Here is a 21483-nt window from a genome sequence, read left to right as displayed (position 1 = left end):
TGAAGAAGGGGAACAGAACTCTGCTTATTTTTTCGGCTTAGAAAGATATCATGGGAAATTCAGTTTAATCCAGCAACTTAATATTAACGATACTGTAACTGATAATCCGAAGATCATAGCTGATTTCTGTTCGGACTTCTATAGTAATTTATACAAATCGAATTATTGCCATCAATCAACCACTACATTCTTTTACACTCTTACCGTCACACCAATCTCTCAAGATAATAGGAAACTCTGCGATGACCCTATAACCTTGCAGGACATCACATTTGCAATTGAACATTGTAAAACTAACAAATCTCCTGGAGTTGATGGCCTCTCTGCAGAGTTTTATCAGGCTTTTCACACAAGATTTAGCTCCCTTTCTACTTGAAGTAATATTAGAAAGTGTTGAAAAAGGTTCTCTACCTCCTTCACTGACCCAGGGCTTAATTACATTAATCCCTAAACCCAGAAAGGATCCACTGTTTATTGATAATTGGCGACCTATTTCATTACTCAACACTGACTACAAAATTTTTGCCTCAATTATCGCAAAACGATTAAAAAATGTTTTAGACCCTATTATTGATGAAGTCCAATCAGGATTCATGAGAAAAAGACATACAGTGCCTTGCGAAAGTATTCGGCCCCCTTGAACTTTTCGACCTTTTGCCACATTTCAGGCCTCAAACATAAAGATATAAAACTGTAATTTTTTGTGAAGAATCAACAACAAGTGGGACACAATCATGAAGTGGAACGAAATTTATTGGATATTTCAAACATTTTAAACAAATAAAAAACTGAAATATTGGGCGTGCAAAATTATTCAGCCCCCTTAAGTTAATACTTTGTAGCGCCACCCTTTTGCTGCGCATTACAGCTGTAAGTCGCTTGGGGTATGTCTCTATCAGTTTTGCACATCGAGACTGACATTTTTGCCCATTCCTCCTTGCAAAACAGCTCGAGCTCAGTGAGGTTGGATGGAGAGCGTTTGCGTGAACAGCAGTTTTACGTTCTTTCCACAGATTCTCGATTGGATTCAGGTCTGGACTTTGACTCGGCCATTCTAACACCTGGATATGTTTATTTGTGAACCATTCCATTGTAGATTTTACTTTATGTTTTGGATCATTGTCTTGTTGGAAGACAAATCCCCCTCCCCGTCAAATCTCCCCCCCCCCCTCTCTCAGGTCTTTTGCAGACTCCATCAGGTTTCCTTCCAGAATGGTCCTGTATTTGGCTCCATCCATCTTACCATCAATTTTAACCATCTTCCCTGTCCCTGCTGAAGAAAAGCAGGCCCAAACCATGATGCTGCCACCACCATGTTTGACAGTGGGGATGGTGTGTTCAGGGTGATGAGCTGTGTTGCTTTTTACGCCAAACATAACGTTTTGCATTGTTGCCAAAAAGTTCGATTTTGGTTTCATCTGACCACAGCACCTTCTTCATTTTTGGCCCTCTTTTACATTTTGGTGGGCCCCCGGGGGTTTTGGGGCAAACTTTAAACTACACTTTTATGATATCTTTAAGAAATGGCTTTCTTCTTGCCACTCTTCCATAAAGGCCAGATTTGTGCGCAGTACACTATACGTATTGTTGTCCTATGGACAGAGTCTCCCACCTCAGCTGTAGATCTCTGCAGTTCATCCAGAGTGATCATGGGCCTCTTGGCTGCATCTCTGATCAGTCTTCTCATTGTATGAGCTGAAAGTTTAGAGGGACGGCCGGTCTTCGTGAATTTGTAGTGGTCTGATACTCCTTCCATTTCAATATTATCGCTTGCACAGTGCTCCTTGGGATGTTTAAAGCTTGGGAAATCTTTTGTATCCCAATCCGGCTTTAAACTTCTCCACAACAGTATCTCGGACCTGCCTGGTGTGTTCCTTGTTCTTCATGATGCTCTCTGCGCTTTTTACACGGACCTCTGAGACTATCACAGAGCAGGTGGCATTTACGTACAGAACTTGATTACACACAGCTGGATTCTATTTATCATCATTAGTCATTTAGGTCAACATTGGATTATTCAGAGATCCTCACTGAACTTCTGGAGAGAGTTTGCTGCACTGAAAGTAAAGGGGCTGAATAATTTTGCACGCCCACTTTTTCAGTTTTTATTTGTTAAAAAAGTTTGAAATAGCCAATGAATTTCGTTCCACTTCATAATTGGGACCCACTTGTTGTTGATTCTTCACAAAAAATTACAGTTTTATATCTTTATGTTTGAGGCCTGAAATGTGGCAAAAGGTCGAAACGTTCAAGGGGGCCGAATACTTTCGCAAGGCACTGTATCTCTAACAATATTCGGCTTGTCTTAGATATAATTGATTATTCATATTTATGTCCTGACGATAGTTTTATCTTTTTCTTGGATTTCTATAAAGCCTTTGACACGGTAGAACATAACTTTATATTTCAAATCAAGAAATTTGGTTTTGTTAGAACAATGTACTGCAAAGGCAATAGCTCTATCAGAGTAAAAAATGGGACATCGCCGAGATATAAGTTGCATAGAGGCATCCGGCAGGGCTGCCCTGCCTCTCCTTACCTGTTCATTTTATGTGCACAACTTCTTTCCACCCATATTAAAAGTAGTGCCTTAAAAGGAATTTCAATTGCAGAAAGAGAAGTTATCCTCACCCAACTAGCAGATGATACTACCTTATTCTTACAAAATGCCAGCCAAGTGCCAATCGCTATCAAAACAATAGAATTATTTTCCGCAGCTTCTGGACTCTGCTTAAATCTGAAGAAGTGTGAACTTTTTTCCCTTAAAGAAAGCGACACCTCCCAGATCTGTAACATACCAATCAAGGATAAGATTACTTATCTAGGGATTACTATAATGAAAAATGAGGTGGAGAGATGCTCTGAAAACTTTAATTTGATTAGTGATAAGACAAAGAAAAAGCTTAATCAATGGCTGCAGAGAGACTTATCCTTGAAAGGATGAGTATTGTTGACAAAAGCAGAAGGTTTGTCCCGTCTTACCTATGCAGCTATCCCCTTGTTTGTCAACAAAAAGCTCTGTAATTCCATTGATAAATTACTTTTCAATTTTATTTGGAAAAACAAGACGCATTATGTGAAAAAATCTGTTATTATGAACACCTTTGAACGTGGTGGTCTTAACTTTCTTGATTTTACAACCCTTAATAATACTTTTAAAATAAATTGGATAAAGCAGTTTCTAATGAATCCCACATCTACATGGAATTTTATACCTAACTATATTTTCTCTAAAGTTGGTGGTCTTGAATATTTACTTTTGTGTGATTATAAAATTAATTTTATCTAAATTCCACAAACAAATGCTCTTAGCATGGTCATTAATCTACAAACATAATTTCTCCCCACATGCTTCATCTGGAATAATCGGCTTATTAAATTCAAGAATAAATCTTTATTCTATAAAATTTTTAAAACTTAGTAATATATCTATGTTTCCCAATTACTAAATTATTTCCTTCATACTTTTGGCATTCCAATCACCCCAAGAGAGTTTGCAATTGTTATTGATGCCATCCCATCTGGTATTTTAACTCTCTTAAAAGGGACTGGAAAACCAGTTTGCTTACCAACTTTGGACCCTAAGTTGACCTCAATTGGTAATATGCGTTTCGCTACCATAGCTAGGAATAATAATCGTAACATTCGCTCTTTATTCCAGAGAGAGGTCACCAGCACCCCTAATGTTGTTCCCTATTGGTCTAACTTTGTTGACAACCTGAATTGGGGGAATATTTGGAATCTTCCTTACAAGTACCTCCTTACGAATAAAGTAAGAGAAGTCTCTTTCAAAATCATACACAGGTATTATCCTGCAAGCAATATCTCCTTAGGTTTAAGCTTGACATATGTGTTAACTGTTCTCTATGTGGAATATGTCCAGAAACAATGGTGCACCTGTTCTGGCAATGTCCCTATACCATCATTTTCTGGAAGGATCTATCTCGATACATTACTGATAAACTTATCTCTGATTTTTCTTTGTTGTGGAAAGATGTACTGTTTGGTTTCCATGACAACAAAAGTAAAAAACAGAAAGAAATATACCTAATTAACTTATTGATCATTTTAGGGAAATATCATATTCACAAAGCCAAATTTAGTAACTCTAAACCTTCTTTTATTGCTTTTGGTAAGGAAACGGAGCAGTACATCAAAACCATCTATGACTCAAAAAATAAGAAAGCTGCTAAAACCATTCAGTTATGCTCTATTTTTTATGTTTTTATTTGAAACTCCCCCTGGCTCTGCTCTTCACTAATGTGTTTTTTCTGTATTAATGACTGTTTGTTTTTGCTGTACTGTTTGTATCGTAAAGATTTAATAAAGATTAAAAAAAAAAAAAGACATATATCAAAGCCGGTCTACGGAAAGCCATTCCACTCCCTATTCAGCCCCATTGTACTGAATTTGGTTGCAGTTCCACCAGAGTTCCACTGGGGGTGATTGCGGTCCAGTGCAAAATGAATGGGACTCTATGGAGCTAGACGGCTAAATGTGTCTCTTTCACGTGATTGTCGTTGAGAAACCTCAGATTTGATTGTAGTTTTTGCAAGTTTAACATGGGTTATAGGTCGAAATTTGAATGAACGAGTACTTATGTCCTTTTGATTTCTTACAGGGTGAGTCATTGTAGACCATAACATGCTAGCATTCTGCTAATGAATGCTGATTGGTCAGTGAAGGTCTGATTACGATCGGAGATCCCGCTTGACGGCATCCGAAGCATACCCAGAATGTCAGAGTGAATATTTCGGCGAGGTCTTTAAAACATCAGCAAACCTCTTTCTAGCACGTGTATTATCAGGGAGAGCCTTACCTGTTAGCTGTGTTGTCGATGCCTCGAGAGAACAAAGGAAGCGACTCAGAGCTTGCCGTAAAGCAGTATCTCTGGCCGTATATGTGTATGACGTCATTGACATTTTAAAAGGCTTTTTAGAACAAAAAAGCGACTTTAAAAAAATCTAACACCCAGCAGTGTGTATTTTCTCTGCCTCCCCTTTCGAATGCAACATTCAAATTACTAGACAAAAAATTATATCCTGAGAAAAGTGGGTTTTGAGGGGTATAGCTCCATAGAGCCCCATTCATTCTGCACTGGCCTGTGAGCGCCCCCTATATGGAACTCTGGTGGAACTGCAACCAGTTCAGAACCCGGAAGTAACGAGGGAGTGGAACTTCTTGGTATATTAGAAGTTCTTTGTATATATGGATCAAGTCGTACACAAATCTAACCGGCATGCATTGGGCGGCGATCGCCGGTGATCGATTCTGCGCAGATCTGGCTCATCTCGAACGAGCCTAACTACTAAATGCCGCTGATACAACCGAGCTGTGACGGAGGTCTGTAGCGGCTTAAACAACTTGCAATCGCCGCTGTGTAGCACGGAGCTCCGCTTCGACGTTTGATTTTATCGCTACGAAGGAGCTTGCTACAGGTATGCTACATTCAAGAGACCATGGGATGTTAAAGTACGTTACTCAGCAACAGGTGAAAATAGGGGAAAGGTTGCGCAATAACGTTAAAATGATTTGAACTTTTAGCGAGGAATGAGAAGTGAATTACCACCTGTATGTGTGAAAACAGCTTTATCTCACGCATCCGTTTTGTTGTTGAATATATAGCCCCCCCAAAAAAAGAAAACCTCAAACCAATTTATATTTCCACAAAATTGGCATGAATAATCATAATGGTATACATGCCCCATGTGTGTGTGTGTATGAGTCAAAACAAAATAAAACTTGTTTTGAACAATTTCTTTGTCATCTGCAGATTGAAAAAATCTGGAATTTTATTTTTAGGCCATATCGCCCAGCCCTATGTCAAGCCCTGCTGGGTTATACTTAGTGCTTTGCAGGGAAGCAGACACACCTGCAGAGGAGATCCAGATCAGATCAAGGAATGATTGCTTTGGGGGATCTAAACGAACAAAATTTCTCCCCTTAAAGTTAAACTCAAGTTCAAAGAGTTCCTTTGTGCTGCAATGGCACATGTTGGTAGAGTGTTTAGATAACAGTCGCCCTTTACAGATGAAAGGACAATGTGTGTTAAAAAACCTGCTTGCAAAACGTATCTGAAATATGCTCATGCCATGCTACACTAGGCTGTTAAAGTGATTAAAGAAATAGTTTAGCATTTTGGGAAGTACACTTTTTTTTTTCCAACCTCATGTTAAACATAATGCCAGAGCCAGGAACAGGGGTTAGCTTAGCTTTGCATAGACTCCAGACCAGTCACTGCGCCTAGCCAAGAAATTGTCCAATATGGACTAAACAAGATGTTAATTAGTGAGCTTTAGAGGTGCTGGTTGGTGCTTTTCTTTCCTTTGACTAAAGCTATGCTGGCTGTTTTTTCCCTGTTCACAGTCTCTATGCCAAACTAGGATAACCATCTCCTGGCTTTAGCTACATTGTTAGAATACAGACATGAGAGTGGTATATTTTGCTATTCTGTACACGTATTTGTCAAAACAGTTGTAAAAGCTGTTGTACGGTACTAGTGAAGACAATAATTCGTGTGGGTTTGTGTCCTTCCTTCCCTCAGCTCTCAGCACCTTCAACCCAGCTGTATTTGCACTCAATGAAATGCTAAAACAGCAACTTGCCATGACAAGGTGTTTCATCGAAAGAGGCCGACATCTTCACTCCAGCCTGGTGCAGAGCCTGGGACCACCAAACTACAGATACACCATGCTGGAGGACACCAAAGAGGTAAAACATACTGTAGTTATACATACACACACGGTACATACTAATGTACAGTTGTGAATAATCCTGAACAGTAGATTTTCCTGCAAAGTTTGTCTAAACAAAAGAAATGACTGCTGGTTAAAAGCCTAATTGATTGAATATCCAATTTTTAATAGAGCAAACATTTTATCACCATATTTATTTCTGCGATACCTTTGTTGCACACAGTGTTCCTGCATTCACTAACTGTGATGTATCTGATCTGAAATTTAGTGATGTGGAAAATCGGTCAGTACCAATAGACAGATAACATGAACGGAAAACAGTCACACTTTAAACTTGTTGTACATTCTAAATTCCATTAAAATGTGGCTCTCTGAAACCTGTAGACAATTCACACTTATTTAAGTTTGTCTACAGCATTTTGTCATTCTTTCCACAGTACATTCGCACGTACAGACCTCCCAAACTGACAATGGAGGAAGCTTTGGAAGAGGTGCTGCAGGAGATGAGAGACTCCCATATCTGACCACTGCTACTGAATGTCCTGGATTACTGAACAGACATTTGCCATGTCATTGTTACAATAAGTTGTATACATAATTAAAATATATTTAATTACAATTCGAAGAATTAGGGTAGTTGTTTCTCCAAAAAAAAAAAGAAAACAGTAAATTCCTGCACAAACTTGCCACCTTTGCAGTGATTCCTTTGGTTGATGTTTTGGTCACAAGGACCTTTTTCAAAACTAAAACTTTTCAAAACTAAAACTTTGACCAAATAATGGGCTATCATACCAATTTTTAAGCTTCAAAGCTTTTTTTTTTTTTAAACGAATATTCGAATCCCAAAATAGAAAATCAAATACCTACCTATTGAACGAATATTCGGATCCAGCCCTACCAATTAAACCAATGCAGAGGTGACAAGTATGGAGCCCTAAAAGGATCATTTAATTAGATGATTAGATGTTTTTAAGATGGTTTGTTTTTTCAATTCCTGGACGCCTATGGGATCATGATTGTTATTTGAACCCAGAGACACTCAGCAATTGAGCCAAGATAGCTTAATAAAATTGTTGCTTGACACAACTTCAGACTACACCAAATACATAAAAAAGGTCTGTCTTCATGCATAATTGCACAATTTCCTGCAAGACAGGAATGTTGTGTTCTGCCATGGCCAGCGAAGAGCCCGGATCTCAATCCCATTGAGCACATCTGGGACCTGTTAGATCGAAGGGTAAGGGTGAGAACCATGCCCCCCAGAAATGTCTGGGGACTTGCAGGTGCCTTGATGGAAGAGTGGGGTAAAGAACTGGCAAATCTGGTGCAGTCCATGAGGAGGAGATGCACTGCAGTACTTAATGCAGCTGGTGGCCACACCACATACTGACTGTGACTTTTGATTTTGATCATACTTTGTTCAGGGACACATTTTTCCATTTCTGTTAGTCACATGTCTGTGAAACGTTCAGTTTAGTTCCTAGTAGTTGAATTTTTTCATGTTCATACAAACTTTCACGTTGGCTGAAAATAAAAGCAGTTGAAAGTGAAGAAGTTTATTTTTTTGCTGATCTGAACTAACTCCTTAACCAAATCACATACATTTAGGATATTCTATGAGATATTTGTTTGATAACAAATGTAATAATTGTTACTTCCAGTCACTGAGCCTCTTTTTAAAATGTTTGGAGCACCCCTGGGGAGGCTCCCCTTCATACTTTAAAAACCTCTGGCCTAAACTGTAGTTAATTAATGCATTATCTAGAAAGGCAACAAAAAGGAGCAACAATTGATGTTTTCACAACCGTGAACCCATGAACATTCATAAGCATGCAAAAAGTCCTATGTCAAAGTACACCTGGAGAACAAAACATGACGAATTTTCTTTGTTGTCACACTACCACTGAAAAAATTCAAGTACTACTCATAACGTCCAGTTTCAAAGCTTCCAAATTTTTGTTTTAGATTGACACAACAAACAATTAAAAATCTTGGAAATAAACCTCACCATTTGCATTACAGTATTAAACAATGTATTTAACTCCTGATTTATAGTTATATACACCATACAACAGCACATTGTTCAACAAGCGTTAATTTATAAATATACTGTTTAAATAAAGACACCTGCAAGTGTAGTAACAAAATGTTTATTTAAAAAATATGTACGTAGTATGTATACAGTCATACCTGATTTTCCAGTCTTCATCACAGACAATAACTTGACTTGTTCTAATGATAGGAGCAGGATTTTACATAATCTAAAGACATATTTATTAGTGATGTGGTGTTGGGGATGTTGAAGGCACAAATTCAGTTTGGAGTGAGTCGTCAGTAGGGATTGTTAAAAGGGTAGTGAGGATGCCCTGCATCTCTGGGAACACGTTGTCCTTCCACCTGTTAACATCCAAACCAAAGTTAATAAATTCCTCTCTGCTCTTCAGTAATGTGTTCATGTTCACCTTTTAAATTTTGCCAGTTTTTCAAAGTCTGTCGCTTTTCCATTTCACACTTGCTGATACTGATATTTTTTTAAACCAATGCCAATATCCAGGGCTTTTGAATTTGACCCTTTAACCCTTTTTATCAGGGTAAAAAAAGCTTTAGAAAGAGAAAATGACCACCTATTAAAATCATTCTTAGACCCATCAAGGCAATGCAGTTGCTCTTTTAAGAGCACAGGCTCTGCTATATTATCTCTTATAATTGAGTTAGATTGAATGTAAAGTTTTCCAGTAGACTGGAGAGATTAAAGGTCCCATGACGTGGTGCTCTTTGGGTGCTTTTCTATAGGCCTTAGTGGTCCCCTAGTACTATATCTGAAGTCTCTTTCCTGAAATTTAGCCTTGGTGCAGAATTACAGCCACTAGAGCCAGTCCCACAATGAGCTTTCCTTAGTATGTGTCATTTCTGTGTCTAGCTATTGAGGAGGAGAGAGGGGTGGGGCATGGTGGAGAGTGGGGGTGTGGCCATGACCAACTGCCACTTTGCTCGTTTGAAAGCCATGATGCCTCTCTCTCGTGGGTGGGCCAAATTCTCTGGGCAGGCAAAGCAGAGAAAGGGGAGATAACCTTGCTCCTTATGACCTCATAAGGAGAAAGATTCCAAATCGGCCCATCTGAGCTTTCATTTTCTTAAAAGGCAGATCAGGATACCCAGGGCTTGGTTTACACCTATTGCCATTTCTACCCACTGGGGGACCATAGACAGGCTGGGGGAACGCATATTAATGTTAAAAAACCTCAAAGTGAAATTTTCATGCCATGGGACCTTTAAATATAACCTTATCAATACCAACCATGACAAATACAGTACAAAGAGCCCACTTACTTGGATCATTGGTACAATGTACCGCCAGCCTTTGTGCAGTGCTGTAATACTTTTAATTTCCTCTGCTTCAAGGATAAAGTCAAACACCTAACAACAAAGAAAATGACAATCAACACCTTACAACCCACACAACATACTTAAACTAGTAAACTAGTTGAACCACAAAGTATAATACATATGTGCATAGTTTCTTCAGCACAATTAGCTTTAGAGTACTTGCAGGCAAAAATAGAACCTTAAAGAGATATTCTAAAATTCGAAAAATGTCATTAAATCTGGAGTAGGCCTTGTTGAGCAAAACATCCACAATAATCTTTCAGCATATTGTAATTCAAGTGGTCTGAGAGAAAACTAGACTGCTTCGCCTACTTGGCACTGTTTTCAGGCTTTAGAAAATCTATCCCAGGACAGGAGACGTTGGCCAATCACAGGTCATTTCAGAGAGCATGAGCATTCCTATTGGCTGTTCTACAAATGAAGATGCACATCCCAGTCCCTTCGGGGAACGCTCTGCTAACCGTTGCCAAAATTGTCACGGCTGCAGCTAATTCAATTTCATGTTTGTGTAGGAAACCGATGGAGTGCCTACTCCAGGTAGGGAATGAGTCAAATACCTAGGGGTCTTGTTCACGAGTGAGGGGACAACGGAGTAGGAGATTGGTCGGAGAATCGGTGCAGCGGGGGCGGTATTACATTCAATTTATCGCACCGTTGTGACGAAAAGAGAGCTGAGCCAGAAGGTAAAGCTCTCGATCTACCAGTCAGTTTTCGTTCCTACTCTCACCTATGGTCATGAAGGCTGGGTCATGACCGAAAGAACGAGATCCAGGGTACAAGCGGCCGAAATGGGTTTCCTCAGGAAAGTGGCTGGCGTCTCCCTTAGAGATGGGGTGAGAAGCTCAGTCATCCGTGAGGAGCTCACAGTAGAGCCGCTGCTCCTTCGCGTCGAAAGGAGCCATTTGAGGTGGTTCGGGCATCTGGTAAGGATGTCCCCAGGCTGGGCGCCTCCCTAGGGAGGTGTTCTAAGCACGTTCAGCTGGGAGGAGGCCTCGGGGAAGACCCAGGACTAGGTGGAGGGATTATACCTCCAACCTGGCCTGGGAACGCCTCGGGATCCCCCAGTCGGAGCTGGTTAATGTGGCTCGGGCAAGGGAAATTTGGGGGTCCCCTGCTGGAGCTGCTCCCCCCACGACCCGACACCAGATAAGCGGACAAAGATGGATGGTTTACGTAGCTAGCTGGAGCCTTGAATCATAGTATGTCATCTCAAAAGGGCTTTAAAACGAAAACAGGACAATAATTCTTATAGAATTGCCGCTATATAACAGCATTGGGATGAAATAAATAACTAGTACTCAAACAGGCTACTGAAGGAAGCAGGTACATATGCCCAAGCTTGTCTGATGGAAGGGGCTGGACAGAGATGGGAGAGGGAGAGCTGAAGAGAGAAGCACTTTATTTCAAATTCTGGAGTCCATTTTGCATTCTGCCTACCCCTGCTTTAAGAAGACGATCTCAAAAAATAGCCTCATGATTTGGAAAGTAATTGCTATGACTGAAGTTTTACTCCACCTGAATGTTCTCTTTGATACGTGACTCTGTCACACTCTTGGGGATTGTTACCACTCCTCTTTGTGTCTGCCACCTGCAAATAAAACAAACTTGTGTTGAAATGTACAATCACTGAAGAGTTTCTTGACCATACCAGTGCATATTTTAGACATTTTACTACAAATCAAGTACACCATGTGTAGACAACTGAAAGCAATGTGCACTTGCATAGAACAATTTGGAAAATGACTAGTAGTAAAGTACATATGATTTATTTTAGTTGGCTACAACATGCAAAAAATGCTAAGATGGCCATCAGCTTTACTGTATATTCTAATTATCCTGTACTGTATGTCACTGTTCTGTTTACAGCTTATTGTTTACAAGTAGCCCAAAAAATAATTATTGAAAGTTGAACTGTTGCTTGACGTTTTATTTCTGATCCAAAGCACCACTTTATTATTTTTACTTTAATATGTGTATTTAAACAGCTCACTGCATTTCATATAGGAACTATTTGAAGGGTTGTGCATAAGACTGACATGCCACTATCATAATCATGACAGGACACCGGTCATGAACATTAAGTCTTTATTTGAGTCTTAATGAATGTTTATGACTGTCGTCTAAGTGTAATTCAGTAAATTAGGACTTTTAATGCAAAGTTGGCATTGTTTGAGAGAGCTACGACACACTTTACAGCTCCACTGACGCGTGTTGTCACCATGACAACTAACAATCGCCATTTTGTATTATATACATAAAATGACCACAACAATGGCCTTTGTATCCATTTTATTTCTATGGTGTAAAAAACCCGAACAACTGGATTTAAGAAGTTTTTATTGTTTTAAGATCTTACATTTAAAGAAATATAATCTCTATTAAAGCTGCGAGCAGCGATGGACGGGCCCTCGCGCCTCTGCGCGTGTCGAGGTTACCGGCGGACGCCGGTCCTTGCGACCGTGCATTTGCGCGGCACTCGGACACCGCAAATCGTCACCAATGAAAAAGGAACTCCCCGCCGAGTACAACGATACCTCACACAAGATTCTACGTCATGCGGTTCATTAGCTGTGAAAGGGGACGTGGCCAAAGCATAGGGGGCGGGCCAAACCATCACCAATAAAAAAACAATGAAAAGGGAACTCTCTGAAATGAATTCAATGATATGATATCACACAAGGGTCTACCTCAAACGGGTCATAAGTTATAAAAAAGGGGCATGGCTACAGCATAGGGGGCGAGTCAAACCATCACCAATCAAAAAGAAACTCTCTGCTGAGTTCAATGATACCTCACACAAGAGTCCACCTTAAATCGGTCACCAGTTATGAAAGGGGCATGGCTTAAGCATAGGGGGCAGGCCAAAACATCACCAATGAAGAAGGAACTCTGCTGAGTTCAATAACACCTCACACAAGACTACCTTAAATGGTTCAAAGAGGGGCCTAAGTACATGGGCGTGGTTAAAGTATGGGGGGCGGCTGAGTATCACATGTAGACCACACATTATAAGTTTCATGTAAATCGGATGATGTTTGTCATATAAGGCGCATTTCCTGTTGCCAGCGGGGGGCGCTATGACCAAAAGTCATTTTGTCCTGTAGGTGTCCTCAGGCCTGGACCCTTGTCAAACGTGAGAAATTTCCGGCAGATACGACAACGTACATTCAAGTTACAACAACTTCTTTGTTCATCGGTAAACACTCAAAATGGCCACCACGCCCACACCGTCTGACGAAAAGTTTTTCTTTTAACAACTTTTTATCGTTAAGGTGTTGGGATGGTACAAACCAAGTTTGAAGTCCGTCGGATGAAATTTCTAGGAGGAGTTCGATAAAGTATAGCACCTTGACTTTTAGGCCTACTTCCTGTTGCCACTAGGGGGCGCTATGACTTTAAGTAAATATCGGCCTTTAGTTGTCCTCAGGGTTGGACTCTTATGAATCCTGAAAAGTTTCGAGCCAGTTGGACAACGTACACTCGAGTTACACCCACTTCCTGTTTCGGCGGCGAAACACACAAAATGGCTGCCCCGCCACAGCCACGCCCTATGACGAAAAGTTTTTCTTTTAACAACTTTTCATCTTTAACGTCTTAAGATGGCACAGACCGAGTTTGAAGTTGATCGGATGAAATCTCTACGAGGAGTTCGTTAAAGTACGACGTGGAAATGGCCAAAATCGCACTAATTTCGAACTTTGAAATCAAAATGGCGGACTTCCTGTTGGGTTTAGGGTATGGCTCCAATGAAGGTTTTTGTACATCTTGACATGTTACATATGTGTACCAAGTTTCGTGAGTCTACGTTAAACGCACTGCAGGGGCTAAATTTTTTTTTTACTTTCTAGGGGGTGCTAGCAAACCATTTTTGTGAGCCTATTCCCGAAACCCTTAAAATACGTAAATTTTCACCAGACTTGATGCGACCGCCAAATTTGGTGAGTTTTTGAATATGTTAAGCCCCTCAAAAAGCCAATTCATTTACCGGGAAAAACAATAATTCCTTCAGTTTCAATAGGGCCTTCGCCGCTGTCGGCGCTCTGGGCCCTAAAAATAGCAAAAAAAATGTAATCTAATCTGTTAAATGAAGAGTAAAATCACCTCAGGATAATCTGAGCAGGGGACTTTTTATATTTCTCTGCTAGTGTAGCAATCACAGGCTCCTGAAGCAGAACTGGTTCATCTGGATGTTTCCAGGCCCGGTCAGGAGAGCCCAGGGGGCTATAGGCTGTCATCACCAGGCCCCGGTCCCGACAGTGGGCCAGCAGCTCTACCTGAGCCAGGTAAGGGTGACACTCTACCTGCCCAATAAGAACACATACTTGTGTTATCTGTAGCTTTCAGAACACCAAACTTGAGACATGCAACTGAGGTGTTCACACTTAACCTTTTATCTCATCACAAGCACCATCTACCTGTAGGACAGTGGGTTTAATGCTGGCAATTGACAGGATGTCATCTATCTGCCTACTGTTGAAGTTGGACAAGCCGATGGACCTGACGAGGCCCTTCTCCACCAGCTTCTCCATGGCAGCCCATGTCAGCTTGTAGTCTATGTCATCATACAGCAAGGTACCATCCTCCTTTTTGGGGAAAGGAACATCTCCTTGTCTAGGAGATACAAAATGAGAGCACAATTTAAAAGAAAGATGAAATGCAACCAAGGACAGACTGAAGTGAAAACAAGTAAAATTGTAGTTTTGCTTTTAATTTATTTCCTTAAAAAAAATACTCAAATTCCTGCCAAAAATATTTTCAAATACTGTCCACAATAACAGTAACCCATTTTGTTGTCTTGGGATAACAATAAGTGATGTGACACGTTTTTTAGGCTACATTTTTCGTCACATCCAGCAAACATCTCCTCACTATCCACTAGCTGCCTGTCCCCTGAACACACTGTAAAAAAACGCAGTCTCTGAAGACAGCTCAGGCTCCACAAACGTCAACAAAAACAAACTGCACCAACCTGCCCCACGAACCATAACAAACAGTATTCCAGCCAATAACTGACAAGAAGAAACTGGTTGAGCCATCACCGCAGCAGCGTTAGCACGTAGGCTACTTCCACGATGCGTATTCATGACTCAACCACTCCTCCTTGTCGGTTATTGGCTGGAAGACTGTTTGTTATGGTTCGTTGTGCAGGTTGGCAGAGTTGGTTTTTGTTGCCGTTTGTGGAGCCTGGGCTGTCTACAGAGACCGTGTTTTTTTTACAGGGTGTTCAGGGGACAGGCAGCTAGCGGATAGTGAGGAGATGTTTGATGTTGTTGTGACAAAAAATGTTGTAGCCTAAAAAACGCGTCACATCACTTAGAGCACCTTTAATTAGCTTGTTATGTCAAGAAAAGGTGGTTTTCTCGGGATAACGAGTTAATCATCTCATTATGAGACCTTGGTGGAGGTTGAGCTTACTGGAAGGCGTAGGGCCAGTGGATGAGGTAGAGGTCCAGGTACTCCAACTTCAGGTCTTTCAGGGTCTTCAGGAGAGCTGGCTCCACAGCCTCTTGGTGATGTTGGGTATTCCACAGCTTGGATGTGATGAACACATCCTCTCTTCTCAGGGTCTGGTGAATAGACAACATGTTGGATATGGTTTGATATACTGAGAGCTTTTACTGCAATTTGGTGAAGCTGTTTTACCTTGCCAGGGCCAAATGTCTCATGCAGGGCTTCTCCAATTTCAACCTCATTGCCATAGATGGCTGCACAGTCAATATGGCGAAAGCCAGCCTCCAATGCCCAAATAACTGCTTGTTTCACCTGTGACAGTGGGAAAAATAGTACAACTGTTGGTTAGCAAATGTAGACATACATTACATAAATTTCTGTCAATGTATTTACAGCAGCATTGAATTGTTTTTAGCCAATTGGGAAAAGCAGTATGTCCAACATTGATATAACTTTATAAAGTTGATTATTGCAAAACTTTAGTAAACAGTTGCCTATTGACACGTCCAGCAACATTAGTATTTATTTAAAGTCATGTGTCTGTTCGTCTCAAAATATAAGTAATATTTACTCTCCTTTAGCTCTGCGTTGTCTCCACCAACTCCTAAGGAAATATCTGGTTCTATACCTTCTTAATGTTTCCTTATGTTCCCTGCTAGCTGCTAAGTTTGTCTGGTGTTTGGTGCTAAGCAGGTAGTGTACAGGGGGTTTATCAATAGATTTTTTCACTTAAAACTGCTGCCAGATGCTAATGGAACAGAGGTTAATAAGCAGTGAGGCTAAAACAAAAAAGTAGCGTGCCTCAAAACCAAAATAAGTTATTAGAGGCTAACGTACTTCGCAAAACTCAGATGCTGCAAAGTCTAGTGATAATTTAAATGATGAGGGGAAGTGAAACTCAATTGTCACAGACAGACAACAGCGGTTTTATGAAATTTATGTTAGAGAGAAATTATATTAAAAAGCCTATTTTTCAATCAAGTTTTTTTTTAAGGAGGATGTAAGTATAGTCTCTACCTTTCCTGGCTCACTCTTCCATGTCCCTAGTCCAAGGAGTGGCATCTTCCGCCCCGTGTTGAGAACTGCAAAGTCATTCATGCCTCTCAGAAGCACCTTGAAAAGGTCAAGGAGAGCATGATTCAGTCAGTGAGGGGAGCTGCTTGGCTTACTCAGATCTAAAACTAGATTTAAAACTGCAGTAACAAGAATTATATGTAAAAATACTCGTATTAGTCTCATTCAGCTATATTTTGAATGCGGCACTGGATATATTTATTGTTCACTGTAACAGGAAAATGCAACAAGCAAACCGAGGCAAAGGCCGCCGCATGGTAAAATTTGAAGGGCACTCGAAGAGCGCAGACCTACCCAAAGCCTTGCCTTGCCTATATCGCAATGTTAACGAAAGTAAAAAATAATTTGTGTTGATGATCCGGATTTGCTTAGCTTGGCAGCTTCTCTGTGTCGAACGATTGCCGCTCGCTTGCCATAGTGTTGACGGACTGACCGAAGAGCCGGTTAATTAACCTGACTCGTGTCACTGAACCGGGAGAATCGAGGGCCATACATCAATGAACCGACTCACTCCTGTTTTTTTCTTTTACCTCATCCGTGCATGCATTCGTGCCGTTGTGTGTAGCTGGTATTCTTCTGTGTGTGTAGTAATCTAGCTCATTAGCGCCTCCACTGGAGTGGTGGTGGTAGAATCAATCAGGAAATGAGCTACCTAGACCGCGCACCAGGCTACTGAACGAGACCAAATGTAACCGTGCAACTGGCCGGCCCGCTCGAGTCATGTAATCAAGCGGTGTCTTGGTTCTCGGCAAGTTTGAGTTATTAACCAAGCCTTGTTTCTGGTGCATCTTAGAGGATTGTGTTCATGGTAATTCACACATTATCGATGGGGAAGTACATCACATACAAATACACGTTGTGTACATACAAATTCATAGACTACATTATCGATGGATATCACATACAAAGGCACGTCATGTTATCTTAGTAGTTATGTTAAGTTAAATGTTTGTTACATGGTACAGTGTTTCCTCTATGTTGATTGGACCGTGGCGCCCCCCCACGGCAACATTTCTGCCCCCCACGGTATCAGAAATAGGGCTGCATTGTTAGAATGCATGTCGGAGTGCATGCATGAGTGAATGCGGGGTCACTCAGCAAAAAAAGGGGGGGAGGGGGGGGTGTTCGGACCTGGCCCCACTGCTAAAATAAAATCCTAAAGGAAACACTGTGGTAGGTAGGCTGTCACCAGGCTACTGAAAGAGACCGTAACCGTGCCCAGGGCCGGTGATTGCTATAGGCGACCTAGGCGATTGCCTAGGGCGTCAAAAGTGTTGGGGGCGCCGTGTCGCCCTTAGGTCTACTTCCCATTAATAATAGAATTAGAACGACAAACAAAATAAAACGTGTTTATTAAACATGATCATCCTAGGGCGCCCCCTCAGCCACACGTTTACTTGTCAACCTTTCATTACGCGACTTTTCCAGTCTACAGGTCAAACTCAAACACACGGACCTCTGAAGCAGACCTGTAACGGCCGCTTAGTGTCCACTCTTGCTGTAAAAATAGAGACGACGCGCAGCGGCACAGACACGGACCTGCTGCAAGCGCACGTTCCGTGGTCTGTGCAGCTTCAGGTTTATAATGGACGCGCTCTGCTGTGGGCATGCTGCTGCAGATGTGTCCCTATTTCTGCGTAGTTTTGTGTTTCCACCTCCGATGTAGAGCAGCGTAGCCTACAGCCACTTCCCTAAACTGTCTCATTCAGACACCAGCGTCTCAAGCGGGGCTCTATGTCTGTCAGGAGGTCTGACATCTACCGTATCAACAGAGCAATCGCACGCACAGCAGACTATGGTGCAGGTGGATTATTTTCTGAAATATAGTGACTTTATTCTTGTAATAGTCTATTGTATTATCACTTTATTTTTCTCACAATATCACAACTCCTCCAAACCTCAGAGAACACAGATGAGATATGCTGTATTTTGAATGTGCATAAAGTTTTGAACATGAGCAGAAATCTTGCTCAAACACATCTGAAATATTACAGTCGAGGGGTTTATTAGTTCATTAAAATGAATTCATGTATCATTCAGGTGAATAATTTTCATATGCACATTTAAGGTGGTTACTTCCTCAACAAAAGAAGCAAAAGTGGGAATAGTAAATGATGCCTAGGCTACATGTGTACTGACTCACATATAATTAGAAACATCGATCCAAAGGAGAATAAATAGATGAAAGCAATACAGAATGCCTGAGAGCCTTACTGCAAAATATTCCATTATGTTTTTATATTTGGATTGTAATCTCTGTTTCCCTTTAGATAAAGATATTCCCAGCATAAATTGATTCAGAAAAAGGTAAAAAAAAAAAAAAAGTGCATATAAATTTACCAGAATGCAGGAAATGAAGTATTTAATGCTCAAAATTTCCAGGGGGTGGACCCCCAGACCCCCCCATCATAAGTCACCATGCACACAAATCTGGAAACAAAACATTGGCCTTTGGGTTGCCAGACCAGTTATGATTAGACCAAATGTTGGTGCCATCTAACTTACATGGAAGCTAGAAACTAAAGTTAACATACATTGCTACTCTATTGCTGACACAGCACTGTGGAGATCTGGCAATGTGAGACTGGGGGGGTTGGGGTTATTTGGTAGTTATGTTAAGTTAAATGTAAAAAGTGAATGTTGTTATATGGTAGTTAGACTGTCACGAGGAGACCGTCCACCAGGCTACCGAATGTAATCGTGGCCAGTGCGCGAGTCTAGTGTCGGTCAGTAAATAGTATGTCGAGACCGAATGTAACCGCAACCACTCGAGTCTTCCGCGGTGTCTTGGTTCCTGGCGGGGGAAGTAAACCCGTGATTTAGGGTCCAATTCAGGCACTGCTTTAGCTCCAATCGGCAGTAAAGTAAACATGACACCCAGGTGGACACATTTGTGGTTTATGGTTAGGACAGTCGCGTACTATATTCTTCCTTAAAATACGATCATGGTAACTTACGATATTTTAAGATTTTCCATCTGGTCACTGGTTTTGACACCTCAACGTCCGCTCATATTCTTGAGCTAGCAAACAGGAACTGTCCATTCGCTCTAGCCCTTGTTATCTGCAGGCTAGCTTTAGCTTCTCCTGAAATAGACTCTCGCACTTGACAGGGTTGCTTACGTTGTCCGCTTTTTTATTCGGCATCTAATGTTAGCCATTTTCAGAGTCATGTCTTACTCACCCGCTTGCCATTGTCAAAACATAAACGACGAAACATCTGCTTTAGGACCTGACATTTGATGACTGCATGTTCGGTTCAGTTCAGTTGAGAAACATAGCTAACATTAGCTAGGTAGTCATCAGCGGTTCTCCCCACAGTTTAAGTCACCAACTTACGGTTTCAAGATTTTTAACCTGCGACTTCGTACAAGGACCTCTTGTTGTAGTCCTAATAAGCAGGTCAGTGTTGTTTTTTGCCAAATGTTCAAAAACACCACCTCATTTGTTGACATTTCCCTTTCCGGTGAGTTAACTGGCGACCGTCAGCCAAATGCGTCTGTTGTTGTAGTGACGACAGCTGTTGAAAACGGGAAGAGAATACGTAGCTGTCCGCGTGAATGCCTTTTTATTAAGTTGTCATTAAAATGTTAAAACAACGACGTTTACGTTACCTCTCTGATTTGTCTTTGGAGTGTTGTCTGAGGAAACTTGTCAGTCGCGGTTTGAATGTGGCTTGCGGTTAATGAAAACAGGAAGACAGCGTTGCTCTTCCTGTGACCGCGGTGAAGATAGTTTAATATTTGACATTCGTCGGTTTTCGCGGATGTTACCTTCAATAGCTCCGTGTCAATACTTCGATTTCCCCCAGTTTCTGGGTATGTTGTAGAGCTTATTTAGACAGACGTTTCACACTTATTTTTAACTCAAAATCACCAAAAATGTGGACACAGTTTAGAGCGCAAAGAACTGAATGTCTGTCCAACGCGCCCGTCACAATAGGCGTACTTAGGGACCGTCGTAAAATTGCAACTCCACTAATTTTAATCTTCATTAACTTTTTTGTTTTACAACATAGACATCTCAAACCACTTCCATTAAAGAGAGGGAGAGCCATTAAACATTTCACACTTGTTAATTAGTAAAAATAAATAAATGTAAATAAAGATGTAGGCTAAGTTACCAATAAATATGGTAGTTTCAACCATTTTCTAATTAATGAATATATTGACATCAAACCACCTGTAATATGTCTCAGACATCTTATCACAACTTTCACAGCTGTTGGTTTGTGAAAGGGTAGTTAGCAAATCCCATAGCATCCTCATCAGTGACCTATAGTCTATGAATGCATATTTAAAGCTTTTCAATTCAATGGCTTGCTCATTTTTTAATATAATCACATCAAACCACCTGTAATATGTCTCTGGCATCCTCTCACAAATTTCACAGCTGTTAGTTTGTGAAAAATTAGTTAGCAAATCCCATAGCATCCTCATCAGTGACCTATAGTCTATAAATGCATATATAAAGCTTTTCAATGCAATGGCTTGCTCAATTTTGAATATAATCACATCAAACCACCTGTAATATGTCTCTGGCATCCTCTTACAAATTTCACAGCTGTTAGTTTGTGAAAAAGTAGTTAGCAAATCCCATAGCATCCTCATCAGTGACCTATAGTCTATAAATGCATATATAAAGCTTTTCAATGCAATGGCTTGCTCAATTTTGAATATAATCACATCAAACCACCTGTAATATGTCTCTGGCATCCTCTTACAAATTTCACAGCTGTTAGTTTGTGAAAAAGTCTTTTGCAAATTCTATAGCATCCTCAATGCATATTTAAAGTTTTTCAATTCATTGGCTTGCTCATTTTTTACTATAATCACATCAAACTGCCTGTAATATGTCTCTGGCATCCTCTTACAAAT

At 40.7% G+C, this 21483-nt stretch overlaps 2 protein-coding genes across 8 annotated transcripts in view; one reads left to right on the top strand and one right to left on the bottom strand.

The window, feature by feature from the left end:
• Nucleotides 1-8246, top strand: part of c9h19orf44 (chromosome 9 C19orf44 homolog) — a 65476-nt gene extending 57230 nt beyond the window's left edge. The window contains exons 9-10 of one of the 2 annotated variants that reach the window (XM_039812358.1): nucleotides 6545-6711; nucleotides 7133-8246. In XM_039812358.1, the coding sequence (XP_039668292.1) occupies nucleotides 6545-6711; nucleotides 7133-7219 (254 nt within the window). In that variant the 3' untranslated portion in view covers nucleotides 7220-8246. The remainder of the gene's footprint in view (nucleotides 1-6544; nucleotides 6712-7132) is intronic. The other variant, XM_039812357.1, reaches the window with a different exon arrangement.
• Nucleotides 8247-8829: 583 nt separating this feature from the next.
• akr1a1b (aldo-keto reductase family 1, member A1b (aldehyde reductase)) lies at nucleotides 8830-20547 on the bottom strand. Of its 6 annotated transcripts, XM_039812369.1 has the most exons (10): nucleotides 20221-20357; nucleotides 20047-20126; nucleotides 16551-16646; nucleotides 15726-15845; nucleotides 15498-15649; nucleotides 14498-14693; nucleotides 14184-14383; nucleotides 11598-11670; nucleotides 10026-10112; nucleotides 8830-9092 (listed from the first exon to the last, which is right to left on the bottom strand). In XM_039812369.1, the coding sequence occupies exons 2-10, from the start codon at nucleotides 20059-20061 to the stop codon at nucleotides 9027-9029; spliced, it is 1005 nt and encodes a 334-aa protein (XP_039668303.1). In that variant the 5' UTR covers nucleotides 20062-20126; nucleotides 20221-20357; the 3' UTR covers nucleotides 8830-9026. The 6 variants fall into 6 exon arrangements, with proteins under 6 accessions (XP_039668303.1, XP_039668305.1, XP_039668307.1 ...); XM_039812371.1 differs by lacking the exons at nucleotides 20047-20126; nucleotides 20221-20357 and adding an exon at nucleotides 20380-20547; XM_039812373.1 differs by lacking the exon at nucleotides 20047-20126 and having other exon boundaries at nucleotides 20221-20371.
• Between the last annotated feature and the right edge of the window lie 936 nt (nucleotides 20548-21483).

The sequence above is a fragment of the Perca fluviatilis genome, chromosome 9 (genome assembly GCF_010015445.1).
Source record: "Perca fluviatilis chromosome 9, GENO_Pfluv_1.0, whole genome shotgun sequence".
Taxonomy (NCBI): Eukaryota; Metazoa; Chordata; class Actinopteri; order Perciformes; family Percidae; genus Perca; species Perca fluviatilis.
Note: the sequence above shows the minus strand (reverse complement) of the source record. Positions and strands in the feature narration are given on the sequence as shown.

Coding starts and splice junctions, on each gene's coding strand:
- akr1a1b (XM_039812368.1), bottom strand. CDS start 19,826: ATGTTTCGTCGTTTATGTTTTGACAATGGCAAGCGG. Junction 14,694..15,497: donor CACTGGCCCTACGCCTTCCA/GTAAGCTCAACC, acceptor TGTATCTCCTAG/ACAAGGAGATGTTCCTTTCC. Junction 10,113..11,597: donor GTATCAAAGAGAACATTCAG/GTGGAGTAAAAC, acceptor CTTTGTTGTTAG/GTGTTTGACTTTATCCTTGA.